Source organism: Cordyceps militaris (assembly GCF_000225605.1).
Source record: "Cordyceps militaris CM01 unplaced genomic scaffold CCM_S00002, whole genome shotgun sequence".
Taxonomy (NCBI): domain Eukaryota; kingdom Fungi; phylum Ascomycota; class Sordariomycetes; order Hypocreales; family Cordycipitaceae; genus Cordyceps; species Cordyceps militaris.
Window position 1 is genome coordinate 1,453,993 of NW_006271970.1, and position 25,694 is coordinate 1,479,686.

The 25,694-nt window shown below is 53.8% G+C and overlaps 6 protein-coding genes across 6 annotated transcripts; 2 read left to right on the forward strand and 4 right to left on the reverse strand.

The window, feature by feature from the left end:
* Positions 1-1,844: 1,844 nt before the first annotated feature.
* CCM_02386 (ABC multidrug transporter Mdr1) lies at positions 1,845-5,876 on the reverse strand (the record flags this gene model as incomplete). Its single annotated transcript, XM_006667538.1, has 1 exon — positions 1,845-5,876. The coding sequence occupies one exon, from the start codon at positions 5,874-5,876 to the stop codon at positions 1,845-1,847; it is 4,032 nt and encodes a 1,343-aa protein (XP_006667601.1).
* Positions 5,877-9,834: 3,958 nt separating this feature from the next.
* Positions 9,835-10,939, reverse strand: CCM_02387 (uncharacterized protein; the record flags this gene model as incomplete). The annotated part of the gene is made up of 2 exons (XM_006667539.1): positions 9,835-10,705; positions 10,761-10,939. The coding sequence occupies 2 exons, from the start codon at positions 10,937-10,939 to the stop codon at positions 9,835-9,837; spliced, it is 1,050 nt and encodes a 349-aa protein (XP_006667602.1).
* A 1,748-nt stretch (positions 10,940-12,687) lies between these two features.
* CCM_02388 (DUF1183 domain protein) lies at positions 12,688-13,698 on the forward strand (the record flags this gene model as incomplete). The annotated part of the gene is made up of 1 exon (XM_006667540.1): positions 12,688-13,698. The coding sequence occupies one exon, from the start codon at positions 12,688-12,690 to the stop codon at positions 13,696-13,698; it is 1,011 nt and encodes a 336-aa protein (XP_006667603.1).
* A 646-nt stretch (positions 13,699-14,344) lies between these two features.
* CCM_02389 (ubiquitin ligase protein BRE1) lies at positions 14,345-16,860 on the reverse strand (the record flags this gene model as incomplete). Its single annotated transcript, XM_006667541.1, has 4 exons — positions 14,345-16,122; positions 16,177-16,234; positions 16,287-16,430; positions 16,732-16,860. 4 exons carry the CDS (start codon positions 16,858-16,860, stop codon positions 14,345-14,347), a joined length of 2,109 nt encoding a protein of 702 aa, XP_006667604.1.
* A 517-nt stretch (positions 16,861-17,377) lies between these two features.
* CCM_02390 (transcription factor TFIIIB component, putative) lies at positions 17,378-19,153 on the forward strand (the record flags this gene model as incomplete). The annotated part of the gene is made up of 1 exon (XM_006667542.1): positions 17,378-19,153. One exon carries the CDS (start codon positions 17,378-17,380, stop codon positions 19,151-19,153), a length of 1,776 nt encoding a protein of 591 aa, XP_006667605.1.
* Positions 19,154-19,734: 581 nt separating this feature from the next.
* On the reverse strand, positions 19,735-24,875 carry CCM_02391 (UV excision repair protein (RadW), putative; the record flags this gene model as incomplete). Its single annotated transcript, XM_006667543.1, has 13 exons — positions 19,735-19,863; positions 19,938-20,405; positions 20,472-20,801; positions 20,862-20,941; positions 21,000-21,072; positions 21,182-21,331; positions 21,352-21,636; positions 21,694-21,828; positions 21,863-22,006; positions 22,519-23,811; positions 23,883-23,969; positions 24,294-24,298; positions 24,854-24,875. 13 exons carry the CDS (start codon positions 24,873-24,875, stop codon positions 19,735-19,737), a joined length of 3,201 nt encoding a protein of 1,066 aa, XP_006667606.1.
* Positions 24,876-25,694: the final 819 nt, after the last annotated feature.

The following is a 25,694-nucleotide window of genomic DNA, read 5'->3' on the forward strand; positions in this document are numbered from 1 at the left end:
CAGGAACAGTTTAAACGTACTCTATAGACCTGGATTGGCACGTTACTAATCAATCACATGTACGTTACCTTTAACATGAAGTTGCGTACTCTGCTCCGTACGTCCGTTCGGGTAAAACCTGACCTCTTTTTTTCTTTACTTTTTTTTTTTTTGTCGACAAACCTCGCTCACCTTGAGTCGTCAGCGGTCACCGAGTGCCACCCCTGCCATCTATGTCTATACCTAGTTATCTCGGCACGCTGTTACTACATACAAACTATTGACTTTTTTGCTGCTGCGGCGCCGCCCCAGGTCTCGAGGGTTCTAGACCGAGGCGCTAGAGCCGCCTTCCTGGTACGTACCTGCCCAGGTACCTACCTACAGGTAGAACAGCTCTCTCCTTTTCCCTCAGGGGCCAACAGCTGCTCAACTACCAGACATGTACTGATATCTTTACACAGTACGAGTTTTGTACAGTGCTTGCTGATGTGTTGTCGATGGAGAGAAAAAAAGATGAGAGAAAAAAAAAGAGCCCGGAATATCATCGTTTACACGTTTCCATCTACTCGTTAGTAAGCCCCGTCTGTCAGACCAGCCTCGAGTGTTGCGAGTTTCTGAACCATCTTCAACGTCCAAGCTCAAAACTGGGTACAAAGTACTCTCTCATTTCGTTGCTGGATCCCCTATTTTTGGGGCTGGTCATAGTTAACTTAACTAGTAGAAAGGTACCTACCTGCTACCAACTGGCGCGATCCTTCCACCACGGTTCCATCTTTCAGCATCAGTACAACAGAACAACTACACCAACCACTTGATTCTAATTTTGTCCTCGTTTCTTCACATCATCGTCGCCTTGTACAAATTACTGCCCACATACACTGTCATCGGCCTTTCCTCCCATTTCCACTCGTCGCTGTACCTGCATCGGCAGCCCACACACACTCCCGCCACTGTATTCCCGCATAATATTCTCGTATGACCTGTAGTATTATCAATTTTCTCATCTCCCCGTCGGCAGATCCCCCCATTTAGTTCTTTTCGTCCGGTATTAACGTTATCGTTCGCCATGATTCATTTACATAGCCGAACCACCCATCACACACCTTGCCACACCGCGACAGAATGCCACCGACCTGCTTTCGGTAGTAATAGTAACTACTACTTTGCAGACAAAATAACAGACAAAATAACAGAAACTCATTCGTAATGATGAAGCATTGTTTGCCATTCTTATGCACGCCCAGTCCACACTGAGCCCTTGTCCCTTGTCCCCAGTCTCAGGTGACCGACCTTGGTGCACAACTCGAGTATCAAATGATTTAAATAGCAACACGGCCGACCAAATATAGTTATCCAGTCTTCTATCCATCCCTTGCATCTCAGCTCATGCCTTTTCTCCGAGCCAATTTTCCAAACATCACCCAGCACATTGCACAACTTACTGACAAAGTATAATCCGTCATCCCCACGGCCGCCCGCACGGCCAAACAGACGTGTTTCACCCCAACTTGGCTTCGCTCCCCTCGCGCCTCCGAGTCCTCCCTCCAGTCCGAGTCCAATACAAACTACATAGTTATTAATAAGAATACGGCGCAAAACGTCACGGCAACAACCCACAATCATCTCCTAAACATGGGATGCAACCATTTTGCTATTGAGAGGAATCATAGAGCCATCAAATGTAAAATGACAGACACCGCCCAAACAAATTTCAATCTCATCTATATACATTGTTTTTATTTCCTGGGCCTGAATAACCTTGCCTTGTCCATATTCCACCACATTGGACTTTGAATGAAATGACGCCGAAAATTATGCAATAGAGACACCGAGTCTCTTAAAAGCTCAAAATGCAAAACAACATATTAACCCGACTTGACAAGACTTTGCAGATTGACAAGTTCCGCGTAACGACCGTTTTTACGCATCAGCTCCGAGTGCGTACCCTGCTCGACAATCCGACCCAGGTCAAACACGTAAATGATATCCGCCTTTTGGATAGTGCTTAGACGGTGGGCAACTGCCACGGTTGTGCGACCCTTGGCTGCCTTGTCCAGTGCAGCCTGCACAACCTTTTCAGACTCCGAGTCGAGGGCTGATGTGGCCTCATCAAGGAGCAGAATCTTTGGGTCACGAATCAGGGCACGGGCAATAGCAATACGCTGCTTTTGCCCGCCAGACAGTAGGGCACCCTTGCTTCCCACAGTCGTATTGAAGCCATCGGGTAGCGACACGATAAAGTCATAAATGTTGGCTTCACGACAGACATGCTCCAACTCTGCATCCGTCACATTCTCACGGGAAGTGCCCAGAATAATATTCTCCTTGATACTACCCTGGTATAAAGTAGGCTCTTGGCTGACAAGAGCAATGAATGATCTGTAGTCGTTGACGTTGAGCGTGCTGATTTCTTTGCCGTCGACATACACACCGCCAGACAGAGGGTCGTAGAAACGCTCGAGCAGCGAAATGGTCGTACTCTTACCGCAGCCAGAAGCACCGACAAGGGCAATGTACTGGCCGGGCCTGACAGTAAGGTTGAGGCCGCGCAGGACGGGTTGCTCAGGACGTGTGGGATAGCGGAAATGCACATCGCGGAACTCAAGAGTGCCTTCAACGTGGGTGACAGGCTCGCCTTCGTTAGACCATGTGTCGATGGCGGGTTGGCGGTCAAATAGAATCTTGAGCTCCTGGGCGGCGCCGTGGGCCTTGCCCATATCCGGGGCGAAAGAGAAGACGGTGCCGGCAGACTGGGCGCCAAAGACGATGGACATGAAGCACAGGAAGAATTGGAACATGGAGTATTCGCGCTTGCCGATAAGGGTACCTCCATACCAAAAACCAAGAGCGAGGCAAAGGAACACGAGCGACTGAGAGGCAGCGTACAGAGCACTAGACTTGGCGACTGAAATGAGACTGCGGCGCTGTTGCTCGGCAAGAGACTCCTGGTAGAGAGCAAGGACATCCTTCTCCCGAGTGAGCGAGGCAACAGTGCGGATGGCAGAGATAGCTTCCGAAGCATACGAGGCAGACGAAGAGTAAGCAGCCTTGGATCGCCGCTGGAAGTGAGCAAGAAGCCAGAAGCGGAAGAACCCGCATCCAAGAAGGACAGGGATAGTCGAGATGCAGACGAGCGAGAGTTTCCAGCCAATAGCGAGGGATACAGTACAGGCAGCAATCAAGGTAGTGGCGGTGAGGAGAATCGTGCCCAGCGTCACGCCGCTGATACCAGCAACATGTGTGGTTTCAGTAGAGAGAAACGAGGTCAGGGCACCGGCAGTATTCTCCTCACGGTCAAAAAAGGCGACATCCTGGCGGAGCATGACTCGGAATGCGCGGTCGCGGACACGATGGACAAGGCGCTCCGAGCACAAGGCGAAAGTAACGCCCTGGACACTAAAGGCTATGAATTGAGCAAAGGCCAGCATCACAAACATGGAGCTCCAAAAATCCGAGTCGCGCTTGACCTGGTCTTGATTCGCGGGGGTAATGGGCACGGAGAGCGTGGTGATTTGTTTGGCGAAGAAGACGGCCGAGGTCGGGTTGCCACCACCGCAGATAATGCTAAAGACACAACCAAAGAGCATCCGCTTCCATTCGGGTCGATTGAACGAGGCAATGAGCTTGATCAGGGTCCCAAGACTGTCCTTCTGCTCACGCTCGCCCACCGGGTTGGGCTGCTGCAAAATCATGCTAGAGACGGACTTTCGGGTCGACTGCCGCCTCAGCTTGTCGGCAATGTTGTCATCAAGGTCCGCACCGTAGATGGAGGTCCGGTTTCCGCCGTAGACTGAGGCACGGTTGGTGGACTTCTCGCGAATGAGTGCCAATTCTTCCTCATCAAGCTGAGCCTGTTCCTCGGCAGTAAGCTCTTCGGCGGCGGCAATGTTCTGGGCGGATACAAGGTTGAAGTAGGCACCTCGCTTCTCAATGAGATCGTCGTGGCTGCCTTGCTCAATGATTTTACCTTCGGACATGACGACAATGTTGTGGGCATCCTTGATGGTGGAGAGACGATGAGCGATAGTGATGGTCGTTCGACCAGCTGCGGCCCTTTCAAGGGCGGCCTGGACAACACCTTCCGACTTGGTATCGAGAGCAGAAGTAGCCTCGTCGAGCAGCAGAATCTTGGGGTCTGAGACGACGGCGCGGGCAATGGCAATACGCTGCTTCTGACCACCGGAGAGGAGGAAGCCGCGTTCACCAACGTTGGTATCGTAACCTTCAGGTAGGCTAGAAATAAAGTCATGGGCATTCGCCATCTTGGCGGCCTCGATGATGAGTTCGCGGCGTTTTTCTTCCGTCTCGTACTCAGCAGCTGTTCCAATCAAGCCGTGGCCGATGTTATTGAAAATAGTTGTTCCGAACAGGGTGGGTTCCTGACTGACAAGAGCCATTTGCTGGCGGAGCCACTTGAGGTTGAGCGTGGATATGTCGATGCCATCGAGGTATATTCTACCGTTGACAGGAGAATAGAAACGTTCAACGAGACCGACAATGGTGCTCTTTCCAGAACCGGAAGCGCCAACAAGAGCAGTTGTCTTGCCAGCAGGGATGATGAGACTGACATTGGACATGACGCGAACCTCGGGGCGAGAAGGGTAAATGTGGGAAATGTTTTCGAGGCGAATGTTGCCCATGATGTTGTCGATCTTGATGCCGTCCTCGCTGGAGGGGTCGAGAGGAGAAGGGCGGTCAATGGTGTTGAAAATCTTGGCGGCAGCAGCTACAGCCGTGGTAAAGGCTTGTAAGTTGGGGGCAACGTTGCCGAGCTGGAAAGCACCAATCATGACGGACATCATGATGGTGAGAATCTTGTTGATGGGGACAACGCCGGCCACGATGAACTTGCTGCCCTGCCAGAAGGCCAGGCCATAGTTGAGGAAGAGAATGAGCATCATACCACCAACCATGACAGCCATGGCGCACTTGACACGAAAACCAAAGTATTCGGCCTTGGCCAGGTACTTGTCGTATTTCTTGGCAAGGCGCTCCTGGGTGCCAAATGCAATAGCATTGCGGATAGAACTGAAGACCTCTTCGGCAATAGAGCCACCCTCGGCGTAGGACTCGAGGGAGGCCTTGTTGTGCCTGAGCATGACACTGGAACCGAGGCCAATGTTAAGGACAAGAGCAAAAAAGGTAGCGGAGAGGATGAGGGTGAGCTTCCAGTAATTGATAAAAGCAATGGCAAAAGCGGTAACAAATGTGGCAAGTGCGGCAATGGTGAGAGAGACCTTTTCAGAGAGACCATCCTGGATAAGATTGGTGTCTGCGGTGATGCGGGTGGTGACCTCGCCAGCACCGAGCTTGTCAAAGTAGCCAATATTTTGTCGCATGCAGGCCGCAAGGTAGTGCTCGCGAATTTTGGCGGAGATGTGCTCACCAGTGTAGATGAAGCCAACGGTGCAGATGTAGGTTACGATGAATTCGCCAATACCGAGGTAGACAAAGTAGAGGACATATCTGGTAAGTTCGGCGACGAAGCCATCATACGTCATTGAGCCAAAAAAGAATTCACGGAAGACGCGCTGTAGATTTCCAAAGATGACGGTCATGAGGGGTAGAGCAGCACCAGAGGCAATGGCGCAAATAGCGGAGATGAAGATGATGATCTTGTCATTGCGGGAGGCGTAGCGGTAAAGAACGCCGGCGCCTTTGGTCAAGGTAGGCACGTCGACCTGTTTCCTTAAAATGTCGGCGGCATGATCTGAGAGGTGGGCGTAGATGTCATCGGCATTGGGCGTCTTGGGAGGAGTTGCGAGCTCGTTATGTGCCTTTTCGAGGGGACGGGTTTCGGGATCGGAAGAGTCGCCATGGCTAGAAGCAGGTTGGTGATATCCGGGTGCAGCGGTTTGGCGAAGCTTTCCAGACTTTTCGGAAAAATGAGGCGCCATGAGAGGCGAGATTGGAGGCAGGTTAGACCTGCGACGCGAGCGACTGAAGCTGAATGGGTTGAAGGCTGGCAGCTTCAGGCCACAGGCGGTCGGATTTAAAGGACGGCCCAGCGATGTCGATATGCGGAAGGATGAGGCCGGTGCGCAATGAAGGGCGGGCCGCGTCTGCGGCTGAAGCAAACACTGAGATTATTGTCAGCTTTCAATGGCAACAGAAAATAGGGCAAAAGAAAAGCATGTAAGAAAGATATGTGAACGAGTACGAAAGGAGGCGGGCGGCAATAGACAAGTCGGGGAACAAGACTCACAGAGAGTCGAGCGCAGTCGTAGTCGCAGTCGCAGTCACAGTCGCAGGTGAAGCGAGCGTGTGACAACGGACAGTCGACGTGGGACTGGCACGCAGCGCAGGGTAATTATAAGGTAAGTGAGGCGCGCCAATTGCCTGTTCTGGACCAGCTAGGGAATGTGAAATGTAACTAGAAGCCGGTGCAGCGGTGCGAGGTGAGTCGGCGGCGTTGTGAGACGAGACAGAAAAAGAGGGAGAAGGGAGGGGTGTTTGCTGCGTCTGTCGTCTGTCGGGGGTGTTTGCCGGTTAGGTGATCAGGCGAGAGCCGAGGCAGAACAGTTGTCGAGCAAATCGGAAAAAAGGTGGCGATCAAAGTAGCGACGACACAAAAAAAAGAAGAGGAAAATGGACGCAAAAGGAGGCCAAGAGAAAGGAGTCGGCAGGAACAGAGCAAAAGAGACGGGAGGGGTGCGAGATGCGATGGCGAGAAAACGGCTGTGTATTATATCGGGCCGTGCGAGGAGTAGTGGCGGTAGCAGGAGGCGGCGAGGAGTAGAGTCATGGGCCGCCTCGCTCGACGGGTTTAAAGTGCGGACGTGCGCTGTTCGGGTCTGAGGTTGAGGGCATGGGCCCGAGGAGTAGTCCGGGACCCGACAAACAGGCACCAGCGAAGAAGCCAGGCTTGAATGGGTATCCGGTTTGCCTTTTTGTCCAGAGGCGCTAAACACAATCAGCACCAAGCAAGGAGCGGGAGGAGCGGCGGGAGAGAGAAGCGGGCGGGTGGGTTCTTCTTACCTACTGAGGCGAGTTTGATGAGTGATGACGGAGATGTAGATGGCGAGATGGGATGGAGGGGGCGCCGAGTGATGATGAAGAAGGGGTGTGTGCCGAGTATGGAAGTTGAAGATGGTCAATACGACCGGTGAAGCTGGTAGAAAGAACGGCTGTCTGTTTTACCGGTTGACCGGTTGACCGTTGGTTTTAAGGTTTCTGGTTTACTGGTGCCTATTACAGCACAGCGTTATACAGCAAGCCCGCTGCCGCCACTATCCTGCTGCCTGGTACCTGCCTACCTGGTACCTACCTAGGTACCTAGGTAGGTACTAACCTCCTACCTGGTTGTAGGTACCGCCTGTACTACCAAGCTACCTACCTGTACCTAATAAGAAGGTATTGTAGGCGCCACCAAAAAGACTCCAATATCCGTACACCGTACCCGTACCCGTACGAGAGCCTGTTTGTCAACATTTCTCTCAGCTGCAGCTATTTGCATCTCATATCCAAATATCCCAACAAGTGGTTGCCTCGCACAGCACCGTTGCCTCCGCTCCGCCCAACGCTGACTGCTGACTGGAAATAATAGTTACATCGGACACCACCAGACTCTAACCAAGTCCCACAACCAACCGCAGACGCCCGCAAACCTACCAGGCATACTCGTAATATGTTCCACTCCTAGTCATCTTGGAATCTTCACCACATTGTCACCCAGTGCCATGTGGAGTCCGTAGGGTTTCCACGACGCCTCTGGGATCTGTACCCAGCGTGTCCGCCGGTCTCATCTTACCAGCTAATATATTCCGGGCAGGGTCTCATTGGTTCTGCTCTCAGCAAACAGCCAATACCAGGCCGAGAAAAAAATATGAAATATTGTCTCAAAGCAACAAACATGTAAGAGAGAGAATTTACGACGTTGCCATGCATAAATTCCTTGCGCCATTTTAGAGCGTTGTCTATTCCCAAAGATATGTCCGAATTAAGTCATATATACCATACACAACGCCAAGAAATCATTGTGATAGTGAAGATACCACCCTCGCAGCCTTGCGACGAGCAGCCCTACAGCGAGGCTGGTAGGATCCGCCACGACCTACGCGTGCCACTCGTCACTGTTCGGTCAACATGTAACATGTCCAATTTTCCGCCCAGGCGTGCTTCTTGAGTAGGCCCTTCGTTTGGTTTGCTCGCTCTCCATGGATGGCTAGCTCGTGTGGTGAAGTTGGTCGTCTTGTAGCGGGGCCAGCAACAAATGCATCGACCCAACTTGACAATGCCATCCGACAATTGCACTAGTCACCAGTGGTCACAAAATTTAAATGTATGTCCAAGAAACTGAACTTTGACTCGAGGTACTTGTTGTTTTATCACTACGCCGAATGGGTCACATGTACTCTGTACGAAGACACACGTGCACTCCCACACCCGGCAGGTTGCCGAATCCATGTCTTTTCCTCAGGAAGCGAGCCAGCCCAACCCGGTGGGCGAGCGTGAGCAAAAGGACAGTCTTGGGACCCTGATCAAGCTCATTGCCTCGTAAACGTCACCCACCATATCCTCGTGTCACCGCCCCATAAAGTTCTTGTCTGTTTCCAGCCTCATCCGGATGGCATGGCCCCTTCAGAGGCCGCGTCTTTTTATTTTTTTATTTTTCCTTTGACACAGAAAATACATATTCTACTCGTTTACTCATTAATGAACACTACCCTGAAAGGTCGTGCCCCAGAACCCGCCCCGAGGCTGACCCAGTTTTTCCGGGCTCGGGTCCGTCCAAGTGTCCGAGCCGACGCACACGCCCCTGTCACAGCCCTTCAGCCTCCCCCCAGTAGCTTTGTTCGTTATTATTTAATACTTTCCATCACTCATGGCATTTGGCATTGGCACATCAAGTACACATAGATATAACACATAGATATAACACATCTCTCTATCAATGGCCATCCATCTAGTTTCGATTCTAGAATAGTCTCCACATCATGTTTCTTGCCACCATCTTGACGCGCCCTGTAGAATTCCTCTGCCCCATGTCTCGGCCGTAGCATCAGGCAGAGACAAATCACCCTGTACGGATGCAAGAATTTGAAACACGACCATCAAAAGTCTCGTGAATCTCTCCGCCGCAGTCTTTTACTTTTTAGATCTCTGAAACCGTCCCACGCCCGACTCGCTTACAACAGCTCCATCTACGTATCTTGATACATGTAACCCCCGGTACAGCAGCTTCACATTTTTTTCATCTGCAGCATCTTGTACTACAGTATGCATGCCTACCCTCTCATCGCAGCCATGCCTCGTCTTGCTTCATCGTACATTGTACCAACGATGCGACCCGCCTGCCGGGGTCGCATCTCTGCATACAAGCATTCCCTACTCTCTGGTTCCGTGCGACTCGGTGTCACTGAAGCTTGTTCTCGACGTCATCGTTCATCCTCCAGCATCATTCAGATTTGTAAATCCAATCCAAGGGAGCGGTTCCTGGTATGGTACTTTGTGTACTTCGTCTTGTATTTCGATCTGAGTTTAGCTCTTCTAATTTTTAGTACCAATATTCAACTGCCGCGTACCTCGATTTTCAACAACTACTACACGTTCCCACCTAGCCTGCTAAAGTAACGCACATTGTCTTGGTGATTCTTTTAAATCAGGTAGCGAGCACTTTGGTTGGTAAAGTTCTGTTCATAGTCGAGTCTTGATTGAATACTGTGGCAGCTTGACCTAAACTGCGTTGATGTTGGACGAATGAAAAGAGCAATTGGGCAAGACTCATATGCCTATAGCTGCACAGTGTGACATTATGTTTCCATGTCCATATATTTAATACAAGTCTAAAGAAGCCAAGGACCGTTGATATCTATTTTAAAGCGATCCTAGTACTAGAATACAAAAACCCGCTCCTTAGATCAGAAGCTTGTTGATACTATCAGTGATATCAACAAAGGGGAACGCCGTGCGGTTGAGGGCCACTTCAGGGGTGTTGTCTAAAAACCACTCGGTGACGGCGTAGATTCTGTCCACAATCTGCACAGTTGCGACGTGGAAGCCATTTTCGGTTCCGAGGGGGTTGGGGACGACGCCGACCTTCTTGGCCGTCTTCCACTGATCCTCGGACTTGAGCACAATCGTGCCGAGAGCGTTGTCGGAGACGAGGAAGACGGTGTCCTTGAAGAGGGGGGGCAGGTAGCCGCCGTCGAGGTCCTTGCCAATGGCCTCGGTGCTGTCGAGGGTTACGGTGACGGGCTCGCCAGTTTCGGCGGTCAGGTCGAAGCGGACAACCTGGCCAGTCTGGCCGTCAGGCACCAGCGCGCTTCGGGCGTCGTTGAACGCGGCGATACCGGTGAAGCCGTGCGCTGTGGTATTGGTACCTGAGGGGCCGAACCAGAGTTTAGGCGTCTTGCCGTCGGCGGTAATCTTGATGATGCTGCTGGGAAAGGTGCCGACGACGAAGCTGTTGCCGGCAGCGTCGTGCTCAATGTCCTGGAAGCCGCCATAGGCGCCGTTGGAGACGGCCGTCAGGTTCTGGGTCCACTCGACGCGCTTCTTAGCCAGGTTGTACTGGACGATGAGGTTGGTGCCGGAGACGTTCTCGCCCGAGGTGTCAAAGGCCGCGCCGGCGTTGGCGCTCACAGTCAGCATGTCGTGACGGCGGTCGCGCTGGACGCCGGAGACGTGGAAGGCGGGTACGCCGGAGATTTTGTCAAAGGAGATGAGCTCGGTGACATTGTTGGTGGTGGCATCGTAGACGGAGACGGTGCTGTTGTACAGGTTACTAGCACAGGCCGCGTTAGCTCGTGTTGATGCTTGATGAGTTCTGCATGACGTACCCAATGTACGTGACGCATCTGGAATCGTCGAAATCGGCGCTCTCGGGGTACAGGCCGGGGGCGACTACTGTGAAGTCGCCCTTGGGGGACTGGCAGGTGGTAGGCTTGGGGGCAGTGCAGGCCCGAGGAGCAGCGGCCACAGCCGGGATGAGGGCGAGGAGGACTGAGGAAGAGACCATGATTGGCGATGATGTGAAAAGCTGTCAAAGTTGTTCGGGTTTTAAAGAAAGTGATTGAGTGTATTGACGAGGTTGTGGTTTCGGTGACCCATGATGAGCCGGCGGCGGCATGGATCTTATAGAGAGCTGCATCGCCGAGTAAGAAAACTTTAATTCGGTGTATTCCCTATAGTAGACAAATTATCAATCTCGTCGCTGGGTCGATCACTTGGCTCGGAAATGCGTCGCTTGTTCCGTTGTGCGGTTGATGGCGGGCAGTTTGTCAGGGAGGGACTAGAAGGTGGGATAAAATGGTGGGATGAGTTGGCGGGATAGCCGGCGCCAAGCCCTACCGCCTTGATATTTATCAGCGCAAGCGGCATCTTGTTACCTATGCAGGCGCTCGGCAGCGAACAAACGAGTCAAGAAACCACTTACTCGCACCCCCACCCTCATTATTCAGCCCACGTACTAGTATGAGTAGTTGTATGCTTTTGTAAATTGCCCAACAAATGGCATGATGGCCATGAAACAAGGTGGGCGCGAGCGGGCCAAGACGACTGCGCGGCATCGAGGCTTAGCCGCATGTCTACGGGGCAGATGAGCAGATGCGGTGCTGCGGTGCGTTCATCTCTTCTCAAATTCCTCCCAAAAAAGAAGCCGCAGGCTGGCATCGATGACCATGGTCCGTCGTGTATGTGCGAGGTTGTACCGCCGTAACTACCTGGTGTTGATTTAGTGGCCGACCCTTTGAATAAGCTGGTTGCCCCATCACCAACAATTTGTCTCTTGTCGATAATAAAGACATCTATGGAAAACATGAGTCTGCTCCTCCTTGGCAGTAATAATAATAATACCCGTCGCTACATGACTGACCAGGGGCGGTTTAGCGCATTGATATTGGGGGAGGTCTCAAGGAACCAGGAGCATGCGACGCCGCCGAAAGACTGGGTATGCGTTTTTTTCCTTCTTCGGCCACGATTCCATGATCGCCCTACGAGGAATATCATTATTAGGTCCGAAAGCTCCGCGCTCGCTCCTCCTCAGAAGTCGAACTGATACATAAGGCTGGGCACTACCACCCAACCCACTTGCATCGTGGCTCTAAACCGACGCCATCGGACTCAACAACCCTTCCCCTGCATGCATTCAAGATATGGTCGCGGCTACTAAGGGGTAACCCTTCATGCACTTGATTCGAGCATGTCGAAGATGCACACCAGTCACCGATGAATATTTTGTCCTGGGCTGCATGATACGCCGTGCTCTGACTGCGTGGCATACTGGTATTCGCAGCGAGCGACTATCGCGGCATAGAAGAAATGGCCAGTCTCTAAGAAGCAACAAAAAAGAAGAGACGAAAAAAATATAGCCTCTTTACCTAACCTGCACCTCACAAAGAACGCGTGGCGGATGCAGACTGTATTCGTCATGGTGTCCCCATTTTGCCGCCTTGGGACAATGGACATCGTGTCCTTTAAGAATTCGCCTCTTTTCAACCCGATACGCTACACCTTCCCATGACGATTTCCTGTAGAGTTTTCACAACAACCAATTTATTTCCTGCAAAGTATATTTCCTCTCTTTGATTTTCTCTCTGAACTTTTCAAACTTCCATTCTTCCATTTTCCCCCGTGCTGTACACTCCACCAACAAGGCACCGAGTGACGCTGTTTGACCGTGTCTCCGCTACTTCCTATGCGAACCACCGCCCTCTGATTCAGGAACCCAGCACCAGCCTCATTCACCACCAGCGGCGCGCCAGAGTCATGCGCCTCGACCACACGCTCCTCCTCACGCTGGGCGTCACCGCCGCATCGGCTAAGCGCCCGCCGGCAGTCCCCAAGAATGCCGTGCTGCTCTCCGAAGTGCAGACGCTGACGCTGCGCGGCGGCGGCGCCAAGACGTCGCACCGCCGCGTCTCGTCCGTGCCGCAGCTCAAGTGCGTCTCGCCGCGCGCCCTCTGCGACCTGCACAGCATCGACGTCATGCGCTGCACCAACCAGGGCTCCTCGTACGGCGACGAGGACATCGAGTGGAGCTGCGCCGCCTCGCTGCCGCCCGACCTCAAGCTCGGCGCCACCGACGTCGTCTGCGAGGGCTACGCATCGTCCGACGACCCCTACGTTCTCAAGGGCAGCTGCGGCGTCGAGTACACCATTGCGCTCACCGCACAGGGTGAGCGCCGCTACCCCGAGCTGGCCAGAGGAGGATGGGGGACTCGACTGTTTGATGACGGGCAGAGCGGCACCAACACAGCGGCGTGGCTGTTTGCCGTCATATTTTTGGGCGTCTTTGCCTGGATTGCGTACTCGGCCTGTGTGGCTTCCGGTAATAACAGAGGACAAGGCAACACTACCAGGCGATACGGCGGCGGCGGCGGCGGCGGCGGCGGCGGCGGTGGTGGTGGTGATGGCCCTGGAGGCGGCGGCTGGGGCCCCCGGAATGATCCGCCACCTCCTTACCCAGGATCGAACAATAACCAGAAGCCGTCCTCGAGCAGCAGCGGCGGTGGCCAGCAGCAGCAGGGCTGGCGGCCTGGTTTCTGGACGGGCCTCGCCGGCGGTGCGGCCGCCACCTACCTCACCAGCGGTCGAAACAGGGACAATCAAAACCGCTACGGCTACGAACCCTGGGGCGCGAGCAACTACGGCTCCGGGTCCCGATGGGGCGGCGGTGATTCTCGGGCCGGTCCTTCGTCGTTTTCGAGCCGTGGCGGCGGCAGCAGCTCCAACGAGAGACGCGAGAGCACAGGTTTTGGTTCGACCAGGCGCAGATGATGACTTGTGACGCCTTCATTCCATCTGTAAGGTAGCTTACGTTGGTAGCATATAGGAAATGCAAGGGCAGAGAAAACACCGCGACAGCTGTTCCTTTGTACAATAGACAATCATCAATATCACAGGCAGTAGTGATGGTGAATGATTAATATTTATTTCTTTATCCAAACCATGCCAAACATCTCTGTTTGTCTGGTGATTGAAGCGCCGCGCATCCCCGATGCCGTAGAAAAAAGATGCCCATCGTTGCCTTTATACACCTCGTACACCAGCCAGAAAAAAAAATAAACAAATTCATCATCCTTGCTCCCCTCTCGCCTTGAAAGCTGTACAGCAAACACGTGCGCAAATAGTATACACCTCGTTTTCCTTCCCAGGGAAAAACAGGAGTGGGAAACCCAAAGTCCAAAATGGTACAGAGCAATAAATTGCAAAAAAAAAATAACTCCATTCTTTGAATTTTGCCGTAAAACGCCGTTTTGCAGTGGGGGTCGGTATGAAATAGCTCGTGAACAGCCGTTACGCAACGCCTTCTTCTCATGTCCTTCTCGTGCCCTTCTCCATCACAGCCAAGTTTCCCCATCGCCAAGCTGGCCTTGTTCCCTTTCGAGGTCTTCTCCGCCACAATCGACAAACGGCCCCAACATTAGTGGTGTACGGGCATGACGTCCATTTTGTCAAACGCGCGCGAGCAGGTAGGACACTTGCGCATGCGGTTGCTAATGCGATCTTCCACACACTTGCTGCAAAAGAGGTGGCCGCACGTCTTGAGTGCTGTGTTCTTAAAGTTGTTTCGGCAGATGGTGCACAGAGCATATGTTCGCAACATCTCCTCCTCTTCCGACGAGTTGCTCAAGGCCTTGCTTCGCCAGTTGTCCCGGTCCTTTTGCGCGTGCTCGATTCGCACCTTGAGCTTCTCTACTTCGGCCTCTTGCAGAATATTCCTCTCCTTTATAACAGCCAACGCCGAGTCTCTGGACTTGGTCAAGTTTGAGAGGTCGGCAATTTGCTTGGTCAAGGATTCGACTCGGCGCGTTCCATCCTGGGTGGCAGACTCCATCTTCTTGTTGTCCAGAGCTAGAGTGGCGTTTGTTAGTCTGAGGTCACCCATTTGCTTTTCCAAATTGCCAAGCAATGTGCGATTTTGCGTCTCTAGATCCTTTAATTGGGCAATAATCTCGGCGCTTTTGCTGTTTTGATGGCGCAAGGATCGGATCTCGTTATTTCGCGTATCAGCATCTTTGCGTGCCGCAAAATACTTTTGATCGGCCTTGTTCTTTTCAGCCATCAGTAGCTGTATTTTCTCCTCCAGGCCAGCAAAATCCATGACCCTCTGTTGTCCCAAATCCCTCATCTTCTTGAAGGCCTTTTCTATCGACGGCAATTCATGATTGATGGCCTGGAAATCCTTCTCCAATTTCTTAAACTTTTGGCGAAGTTCATCCTCAGTCAATGTAGAAAGGTCCGTCGTAGTTTTCTCGTCAGCAGATGGTTTTAATCTCGCAATCTCCGACTCCAGAGCAGAAATTCGGTCCTCCTTGGCAGACACAAGATCCTTCATGTGCTCCAGAGACAGCCTCTCTTGCTCCATACTGGCTTTCCGTTGCGTATTCTCGGCTAAAATTTCATCTCGCGTAGATCGAACACGCGCAAGGTCTTGATCTCTGGCCGCAATGTCCGCTTCCAGTTCTGAAGCGACTTGGCTAGCCTCGGCTTCAAGCTGTGTCCGAAATGTCGTTCGCTCAGACTGCAGCTTTTCGGCCTCTTCTCGAAGCTGCTTGTTTGTGGCCTCTAGGTTGTTGAGGCGTTTGATCAGCTCCTCGTTTTGACCTTTGAACTGCTTGAAAACGTCCGTCCTGATAAAGTCCTCGTCTGAGCAGGATTCGCGTTTAGCCTTCATTGTCGAGTTCTCGTCTCGTAACGTTCGTATCTCTCCTAACAAGTTGTCCAATTGCTCCTTCTGCTTGGAAGCCGCAGCAGCCGTTTCCTCATATTTTAGAAGTAGCTCTGCGCCAGCTCCATTTGAAGGTGCTGGCTCTTCTGAACCCTCTTTGGTGGCCGATGGTGGTCGTGTGGCATTCGCGAATGCCTGTTGTTCCAACTTTTGCACCTGTGAGCTCTTGGCGCGGTCCAGTTTCTTCTCGGCCTTGAAATATCGTAATGTAGCAGTGTTTAGCTGCTCTGAAAGGGTATCCTTTTCGCTATTGAGTCGGTCCAACTTGAGAAGGTATTCCTTTTGCGCGGCGTGAAGCCCCGTTATTTTCCCTTCCAAAGCTGTTATCTCTGGCTTAACTTCCCCTCGGAGTGCGGCAACCCGCTGAAGGAGATTTTCTGTCTTGGTTTTGATGGCTTTTCCCTTCTCTTGTAAATGGCTTTGGAAATGTTGTAAGTCCTTGAAAGAAACACTACTTAGAAACGGCGGGCCTGTGAACACCATTAGTGACTCGACCAATACATTGACAAGGACGGCTAGCTTACCGTCCAGTTTCTTTGTCGGGATCGAAGCGTCGGCTAGCAGCTCAATTTCGTCAAGAACCTGGCGCGTTTGTTAGAGTCTTGCCGGCAAGATCGTGCCCGTCATCACTTACTTGCTGCCACCAGGCATCAATTATTCTTATATGGTCGTCATGGTGCACGGCTCGTTTGTGTACTTCTTCCAATCGCGATTCTGCAGTTGCGGCTCTGCGACTATATTCTTGCATTTGGCGGTAAATGGCACCCTTTGTGTATACCTGAAACAAGCACGAATTAGCATTTCAAAATCGTTTGATGATGTCTCTGCATTGGTCCCGATGGTACTGGTGCAATCAGACGTTGCGCGCTGGTGAAGCAGGGATGGGATGGATGGGGCGCGAGACGGGCGCGCCCGCGCACGCATGCTGCCACTCTCATCGCATGACTGACCCAACACGGGCAGAAAAGATAGAAAGACAATGATTGCGGTGTCGCTTTTCCTTGTACAGGCTTTTTCGGACCAGAGACGGCGCAAAACAATGGGTTTGGGACCCCTAAAAGGTGTCGCGCGACACTTACTTCAATCCAGCTCTCCTCCTTCATCTCAGGGGCGTCGTCCTTGGGCTTGGATCCATTGACAGCGACCCTCTTGCTCGGCGGTGCGAGATCGTCGGCGCTGCCAACGGCAGGCCTCTTCCTGTCCTCCATCTTGGAGATTGTGGAGGAAAGAGGCGATGTCGAGGGCGTGGTCACCGCAGGCATCAGAAGGACGCCAATAAGGGGGACCTTACTGGTCGCGCTGAGGAAGCCGCAGAGCGAGCACTTGGGATAAAGATGCGATACGCAACCAAGTCTCGTCCGTTAACTGGCCGTGCAGGCGATCATCCACGATATCGAGAAGGGCGTGGATGGTGCAGAGACGAGTTGATGACAGCCAGGAGTTTGAAATTTCCAAGTTGGCGGGCAAATCAAAGGTTGCACGGCCGACCCACTGGCAGCCCACTAACCACTGAGGCGTTGCATTATCGCCTCCCTGCACCGGCTAAACCCCGTTTAAACCCTCGTATCGCAGTGCCCGCCCAGGAATTTACAGTATCTAGACGACTTTTGAATTCAACAGACCGTGAATCAAATTGAGCCAGCCCGAGTCCGCTCGACATGTAACGCGGGGCTGCATCTCGCAAGACCAGAATCCCGACGACAAATTGTCCGATAACCACCCACGATGAGTTCCATGTTCAAAAAAAAGGGCGCGCCCGCCTTCAAGCCCAAGATTCCGTCGGCGCGGCCGCGCCCAGCCGTGCCTGCGCCAGCACCTGCTCCGGTCGCGAAACCTGTCGAGCCGCCAGCAGCCATCGACGACGTTGTCGAAGAATTGCCCGTCGAGGCTTCCGAGGTCCAGCGACTGTCAGACTCCGTCCCCGAACCCCAACCTCCCGACGAACCTGCCGCGCCAGAGGGCTCAGAACCAAGACGGCGGCGCCGGTCAAGCGCGGCGTCGACATCCAAAGCTATACAAGACACAGCCACGCGCAAAGCATTGGCCGAGACTGCTAGAAGCAATGTTGAGGCCATTGTGGAGGACACTCCCGCGGAGGCTCCCATGCAGGCCACGCCAGAAGTCGACAGTGCGCCGGCCACGCGGCGTCAAACCAGACAAAGGCGAGCCTCGCAAGCGGCCCAAGCGAGGCCCGCGGCCGAGGTACAGCAGCTAAATACACCGCCATCAACAGAACAACAAGTGTCCGCCTCCAGCTCGGAACCCCAGCCTGAGGCGTCAGAAGCCGCGGCCCCGCCGGCCGCCGCACCCAAGGCCACCCGGGCAAGGCGCCGTGCAGCCGCCGCTCCCGACGCAGCCGCCGAGGGTGGCGAGGCAGTCACCTCGCGCCCTCGAAAGCGAACGAAAAAGAGCGCAGCCGTCGATGGCGAGGCATCACCTGCCGCCGCTGCCGCTGCGAAGAAGCCCCGAAAGCGAAGCACGGCGGCCGCGACGACGACGACGACGACCGCGGCGGCGGGCGAAACGGCGCCGCCGGCTCGGTCACGCCGCGCGCGTTCCGCCACGCCCGACGACTCCGAGAACAAAATGGTGGACCTGCAGGCCCTCAAGATGTCGGACCTCACGCGCGACCTACACATTGGCAAGAAGTTTAGCCGCCACGACGAGCTGCGCGAGCGTGAGCGCAACGCCCGCCTGCAAGCCAAACTGAATAAGGAAGGCCTGACCCCGCAAGGCACCGGCTCACGTTTGGACACGCCCCTCGCCGAGCCTGCTACCAACGGCGTCAAGGACGGCACGCCAGGCACCGCCTCCACCACACCGGGCGACACGGCCGCGCCACCGAGCGGCGGGGCCCCGGCGCCGGCCGGCCCGCAGTTCCGCATCGTCGACGGGCAAATCGTCGTCGACCAGAGCTCGCTCATGATGGACCGGCACGCGCGCGCGGCGGCGGCGCACGCCGGCGAGGACATGGAGACGATTGAGGAAAACGACTTCACGCGGCTCATCACGAGCAGCTCCTTCATGACGACGTCGAAGCTGCGCGGGCCCAACATCTGGAGCGACGAGGAGACGGAGCTCTTCTACCGCGGCCTCGCCATGTTCGGCACCGAGTTCCAGATGATCTCGCACATGTTCCCCGGCAAGCAGCGGCGCCACGTCAAGCTCAAGTTCAACCGCGAGGAGCGCTGCAACGCCGCGCGCGTCGACGCCGCCCTCGTCGGCGAGAAGACGACCAAGCTCGACCTCGACGAGTACAAGACGCTCACCGGCGCCCAGTTCGAGTCGGTCGAGTCCATCATGGCCGAGCAGCGCCAGATTGAAGAGGGCTACGAGGCCGAGCGCCAACGCATCGCCGATGAGCAGGCCGAGGTCATGCGCAAGAAGCGCGAGGCCCTGTTCGCCGACGACGAGCAGGCCGTCAAAAAGAAGGGCAAGAAGAAGGGGAAACAGACGGTCGAGTACGGCCTCAATGGCGAGCCCATCGTCAAGGATGTGTAAGACTCGGCGTGTGATGCTTCGAGGTTTGGCTGGGTCTGGTGTTTTGGTGTCTTTGAGTTTTGAGTTTTGAACTACCTACGTTGGGCGGCATCTGGATAGGATGAGTATGAATTGCATTGGATTCGGCGCAAGTGGATTGATCGTTTCCCCCCCCTTCCTCTTTAGTTTGCAGGCACAGATATGTTTTTACGTCATTGCTGTTGCTAGCCTTTTGATACATTGCACGTATTGCAATTGATACCCTAGTAGCTTTTATTGGGTTTTTTTTCTTCGTTTTTCTTCTCCTTTCAGAGGCCTGTTAGGTAACAATCTAGCGCTTAGATATTTTGCTCCGAAACAAAGAAATTATCATGTATCACAGCTCCAACGCTTACAACCATGACAAAAATCATGTCACAGGATCGAGATCCAGTCAATTTAAGTACGTCTCCTCGTCTCCAAGTCTGTTCCGGTCCCATGGCCATTCAAGAGCCAGATTGGCGAAATTCTAATACTAGCAATTGATCGTCTTCTTGTTTTCTGAGGTAAATAGATTTTGTTTCTCATTATCGTAAAACTCAAAACGACACTACGCCTCTCCTTTATTGGCTCGCGGGCGGCTGCTCGTCTTCGGGTTGGTCGAATAAAAAGTTGGCAGCGAGCTCCTCGTTCTTGTCGCAGGCAAAGTAGGCCTGAATAGCCTGGTCTCTGTCGAATCCGAGGCGGCACAGCTACAGTAATCATTAGTATCTTATGTAGAGATAACCATAAACCAACAAAATGCGGCGTGGGGTCGGAAACATACACGTTCAATGGCGTCGCGCTCCTCCTCGGTGACAGAGATGGCCTGGGCGCCGGGAGGCAGAGGGACGTCGTCCTCAGCATCCTCGCCCAGGAGGTGAAGGAAAGCATCAGGGTTGGAGGCGATGAGTTGGGCAAGCTGAGGGTTGCCAGCACCGAGCTGTTGCAAGATGGGCTCCAGCATCTGGGGCTGCTGTTGTACAACTTGGCGGAGCTGTTGGAACTGGGGGTTCGTGCGCAGGAAATCCAGATTTCCAAGGTCGGCGGAGGCACCACCAGCATCGCCACTGCTGCCGCGAGATCCACCAGTGCCACCATGCTGGGCGGCGAGATCAAATAGGTTGATGCCACCCTCCTCGTCGCCGCCGGTCTGTGTCGTCTGAGGTGCGGCCGGGGCGGCCGGGGCGGCAGCCGAGGCAGCGGCAGCAGCTTGGCGAGCCTGCTGCTCCTGCTGGATGTTGTCGGGGATGCCCTAGCTTACACGTTAGTCGCGCCACAACATCTAGGGTAGGTCACCGCAGGTGTAGAGTGCATTTACAGTCAAGAGGTACTCAACGGCTCTGTCGGGGTTGTTAAAGGCAGCACGCATGGCAGCCTCAATCTGGCTTCTCTCAAAGCCCATGGCCTCCATGCTCGTGATGGCGGCGGCGCGCTCGGCGCCCATGGTGAGGCCGGCTGCGTCGGCGCCGGTAGGAGCCGCGGCATCGGCGCTGCGGTTGGGGGACGGTGTGACAGGAGGTGCGGTACTTTGGTTAGCGGACGACTGATTGGGAGCTGCTGGAACGGCGGGCGTGCTCGTGACAGGTTGGGCTGGTGTGGCAGGGGGGGCAACGGCCGAGGGAGCAGCGGCGGCCGGCTTTTCCTTGGGCTGGACGAGGGTGAATTAGAAGTTGCGCAATGAAACAGAAATGGCGGGAGGAAGTCTCACCTTGTTCACCATGCAGACAACGAAGCCTTTCTCTTCAATGTTGTATGAGGCAACCGTCTCCTCATCCTTGAGAATCTTGCCTAAAGTTTTGTGGTTAGGAATGGCGGGGCAGATGACGCGGGGTTCGATGGTTCGCACCCGAGTAGATGAGCTTTTGGTGCTTGGGATCCCATCCCTTTTCGGCAGAAATCTTTTCTTTGACGGCGGAGATCTGCAGTAAAGCTGTTTTAGCATCGTAGGATCAGAGTTGGCGGGCAGTCGGGCAGCGAGAGGACAAGCAAAGCCGGAGCTGCCTCGGGAAATGGCGGGCGGCGGCTTACCAGGTCGGCGGGTTCGACTTCGAGGGTGAACTTTTGCTGCTTGAGATCCTGCGCGAGCCAGTGGTCAGCTTCTCTGGGTTCGCGTGGTTTCAGTATGCGTCGGCGGCCAGGTGGCCACGACACGGAATGCCTCTCAGCGGCCGGCCCAGCCTCAGGTGGCGAAAACATACTCGGAAGGTAACCTTCATGGCGGGTATGGTGGTTGCAGCTGGATGGCTGCGGCAGTGGGAATAAATGGACGCAGTATACGAGGAATAGAACGGCGGGTGGAGATGCCGGGGAGGAAAAGAAGACGAGGGTTGGCGAGGAACAGACTGTTGACTGTCGGCTCTGGTGTATGCAAAAGACAAGTTACTGGCGGGCTGGCGCTTGACGTGGTCCAGCTTTGGCCTGGGCTGCGTTTTTGATGTGGAGGCAGGCTGGATGCCGTTGGCGCCTGTGTGCGGTGGAGACCGCTGGAGGTACCGAGTTACTTGTAATCAGTCTCACCAACAAATCACCAATCACCACACCATGGCCATCCATTGCTCCTGCATTGCCACCATAACCTGTGTGGAGGGCGTTGCAATGTACACGAGACCTGAGCCACAGTCTCGATCCTTTTTATACCAAGGATGCGATTCGCCGCGCCGCCATATCGCCGTCCACTGTATGGAGTACAGATTACGAATAGCTAGGTACCTGTGGGCTGGTCCTGTCCAGGCACCCGCTCAATGACGAAGCCGCAACTACAAGCTGATGAGCTCTGGTGGAGCCCCGTTGAACACCAGCGCTGCACACAATTGTAACTGTCTCTACTCCGTAGGTGGCTGATTTGTACAGAGACTACAGATACCGTGTACAAGATACGGCTACAACGAGATGCACAATGAGGTATTGGCGTAAGCTATTGACGCATGGTGGTACCATCTTCCCGTACCATCTCTTCGGAATACAAGAGTATCCCTAGTTATGGTGTCATCTTTCATTTCGACATCATGTATTTTGTACAAAAGTGCTCATTAAAAATAGCAATTATTCATATATATAAATCGCTCAGAACATGACAAACCCCAGTACTCCAAAAACCTATAATAAAGTAAGCCCCAGCGCCTTGCTTGTAAAATCGTGTGTGCGTGTCTGCTCTGAAAAAGTTCCAAACCACAGTCATAAAAAGTACAATACAGATTCGACCTGCTCATCCGAATAATAATAATAATATAGACAATAGAGAATTAGACTCCGAGTAGGAAGAAGAAAGAGCAAAAGGACAACCCTCAGAAGCCATATATCGTGGCTCAGTGTGCAGACCCTCGCAAAGTGCTGCGGCTGGCCGATTTCTGCGGAATCGGGGGTACCTTGCTGTTCAATACCCATTCAGGTACGGGGGGCGTCATTTTCCTTTCCTGCTCCCGCGCAATCTCTCTATTGAGCAACTGTTCCCCTGTCATAGCGGGGTCCATGTGTTGAACAAACGAGCTGCGCGACATGGTTGGCAGGCTCCCGCTACGGACGCGAGGGAGTGACCTCATCGGAGCATGATGAAAAAGGATTTGGCCAGCATCGGGCGCGGCTACAACTCTCGTTCCTGGCGTCAGGATGGGCGGCGTACTGGGAGAGTCTGATCGGAACAGCGGATGAATGTGTAGTTCGTCGGGGTTGACTGGGGCTCTTCCACGCGGTGCTGGACGCCCAGTCGCCGGACTGTGACTGCGGCTGCGCTTCAGAATCGGTCGTGGTGGTTCAAAGTACAGCATGTTTTCGGGACTGATGCTACCTCGGGGACTACCGGGAATAGTTTCCAGAGCATAAGGGATGATGGGCGATGTGCACACTTCCATTACAGCCTGGCGATTTTGCGCATCCACTGATGATGTGTCCCAAGTATCGAAGCTTTCCTGAGTAGCATTTGGATGCACGCTTGTATCAATGGCCAAGCTTTGCGCGCTGTCTTTGGCGTGCAGCAGCCTTGTTCGCGACGAGGTGTGACGAACGGCTTGCGGAAATGCGATCTTGAGAGGGCTAGTCTGCACAAGTTTGTTACGCAGCGAGGCCGGGCTGTCTTTCAAGGCAAAAGACGCCGACTCCTCCGAGTCACTCTTCCGTGGTGACGTCTGGCTGTAGCGAATCGACTTGAAATAGGTGGCTGGTGACCACGGCGAAGCTTCCCTTGGAGCGAACAGGGGACGCCCACCAGGCTGCTTCTGATGTGATTGCGCAAAGTGGATAATCATGAATGCAATCTGGCTGGTAACAGCGAGGGCCAGCATCACTGAAACAATAATGACCTTTGACGACCGGTTGGAACGAACTTGGTCATCGTAGCTGTTGGACGTCTCCATCCAGATCAGGGAAAGAGCGGCCGTTGCGACCGAGACGAGGCTCGCCAAAACTCCCAAACACAAAGCTATACCCGTGTAGGGCTGTGAAATTTGACGCATTTTCACCAGCATACGTGCTGAAATGAACAAAGCTAGTACTATTAGTAGGGTGCCTTGGAGAGCCGCGGCGGCAATCGCTGAGGCCCTGATGGCGGGGAGAGTCGACATATTCCAAGAGAGCATGGCAAAGCATGCTGTCGCGCCAGCCGTGGTGCAGATGGCCACTCCAGCGAGAACGGCAAGCGATATTCGACCCATTGTAAGCGAAGGCTGTGTCGAAGGAGAGCATGAGACGTTGGCACCAGGTTGCGAAGTCGCCATGGCTCAAGAGAGCTCCTCACGGCAGAGAAGCGCCGTGAGATATAGAATTCTTTCTGAGAAGGGCCGAGGAAGCCCGAATGTTTTTGATCGTCGGATGGGAGGAAACTCTGCGACAGCCGCGACGTCCCTTAATGTCGTGGTCGAATGTTTGTTGTTTCTCCTGGTACGACAGAGTGGAACCGGGGATGCAGGTAATAATGTGTAAGTGCAGCGGGCGTGACTCGAACCCGCGGGTACGTGCAGATTGCTGCGCAAACGAAGAGGTCAAAGTGTAAGTCCTTTATAAAGCAGATGCAAAGGGGAATCGGAGATTTGATCGGATGGTGTTTGGAGGGCAGACGTATGTAAGTACCGAACGAGAATAGAACAGAGTGGGTGGACGCGGATGTTGATCTTGGTCGTAGCGACTACTCTGAGACTCGGACACGCACAACAACTGCGGGGGTGGTGTGATTCTGTTTCAACAGCAACGTTCGGAGAAAGTCCATACAACTCGGCAGTCTCTAGCTGGTTCGGAATAAACAAATTGGTGGCCTCTATTGTTGGAATGCTGAGTGGTTGTCGGACGAGGCTTGGGTCGGCGCCGTGTGAATGATTCTGTGGAATGGACTTTGCCAGAGTGTCGATGGCGGAGCAAAGTGTTACAAACAAAGGGGAGGCAGTGTATACGGAGTTTGGACGGCGAAGACGAATGACGGGGTCGGACAATCACGACGGGAAGCGCATGATGCTAGAAAAGTAGGTAGGTAGGAAAAGTTGAGAAGAGTTGTAACTGGGCGCATCGCGGGGCATGGAGGGGAAGACACCTTAAGTCTAAATCAAGGAGGGCAGCAGAACGCGTCGCACTAGACAGGCGGTATGGCACACGATAATTAGCAAAAAGAGAGTCCAACTTGAGATGAGCCCGCACAAGTCGACAAAAAGAAAGGCAGTCCGAAGGCTGTGCGCTGAGCTGAATCCAAGAATAGTAGTGTGGTGTGGTGTGGTTTGCTCTGCTTCGTCCGCTCCACCATGGTTGCTTATGCGAGGGACGAGCTAGGCCAATGCCAGCTGCACGTAATTACATATTGGCACCAGCTCCAGCAGCCCCATTGAATGCAATGAATATCACTGTTATTAAGTAATAGTTAAGGTGGGTGTTGCTTGGTTTCTTGGGGTTTGGCGAGCAGGGCTGGTCGTGCTGGTCTTGTCGCAATTCGGACTGCCGCTGATTGTGGAGGGGAGGGGGAACTCCAGACAGCCCAGGAATCCCCGGATCAGCTCTGTTTGCCAGTCGCGCAGCAGAGACATGCATGCATCATTCCAGTGCATCGCGAGATTCGCGACCGAGCACACCAGAGACGTCACTTCCGGCTAAGTCTGGGTGATACTGTGCTGTACCTGGAGCCGATTGGATGGCGAGAGAGGCTCTTTGGCTCTTCGATACAACGGTGGACCGACGCTATAATCGGTTGCGGGTTGAAGGAGCTTCAGAGCGTTGAAGTGTATCAGAAGTGAGTCGGCATCAATTCAATTTTCTTATCGAGGCTCATCGTCGACGAGCTGCATGTCAACCGGCCAATTGTACGGCGGGCATCAGCCGGTCGAAGGAACATTTGTCGTAGCAGGTTGTTGATGTTGCCCGGTCTCAGTTCCGATTCAATTGGATTGTAGGCCGATGGTCTTTTTGATGCGGGACAGGAGCTGACGAGTGGTTATTCTGAGGCTGCCCCGCAAGGTCGGATTGGCGAGCAATTTCCCTTGGTTCCCTTGGCCGGCCACTGGCCACCCACCGTCTCGGTTCAGTGTCTGGCGCGAGGGTAAAAGTTTATTTGCTAAACGCGACCTGGACG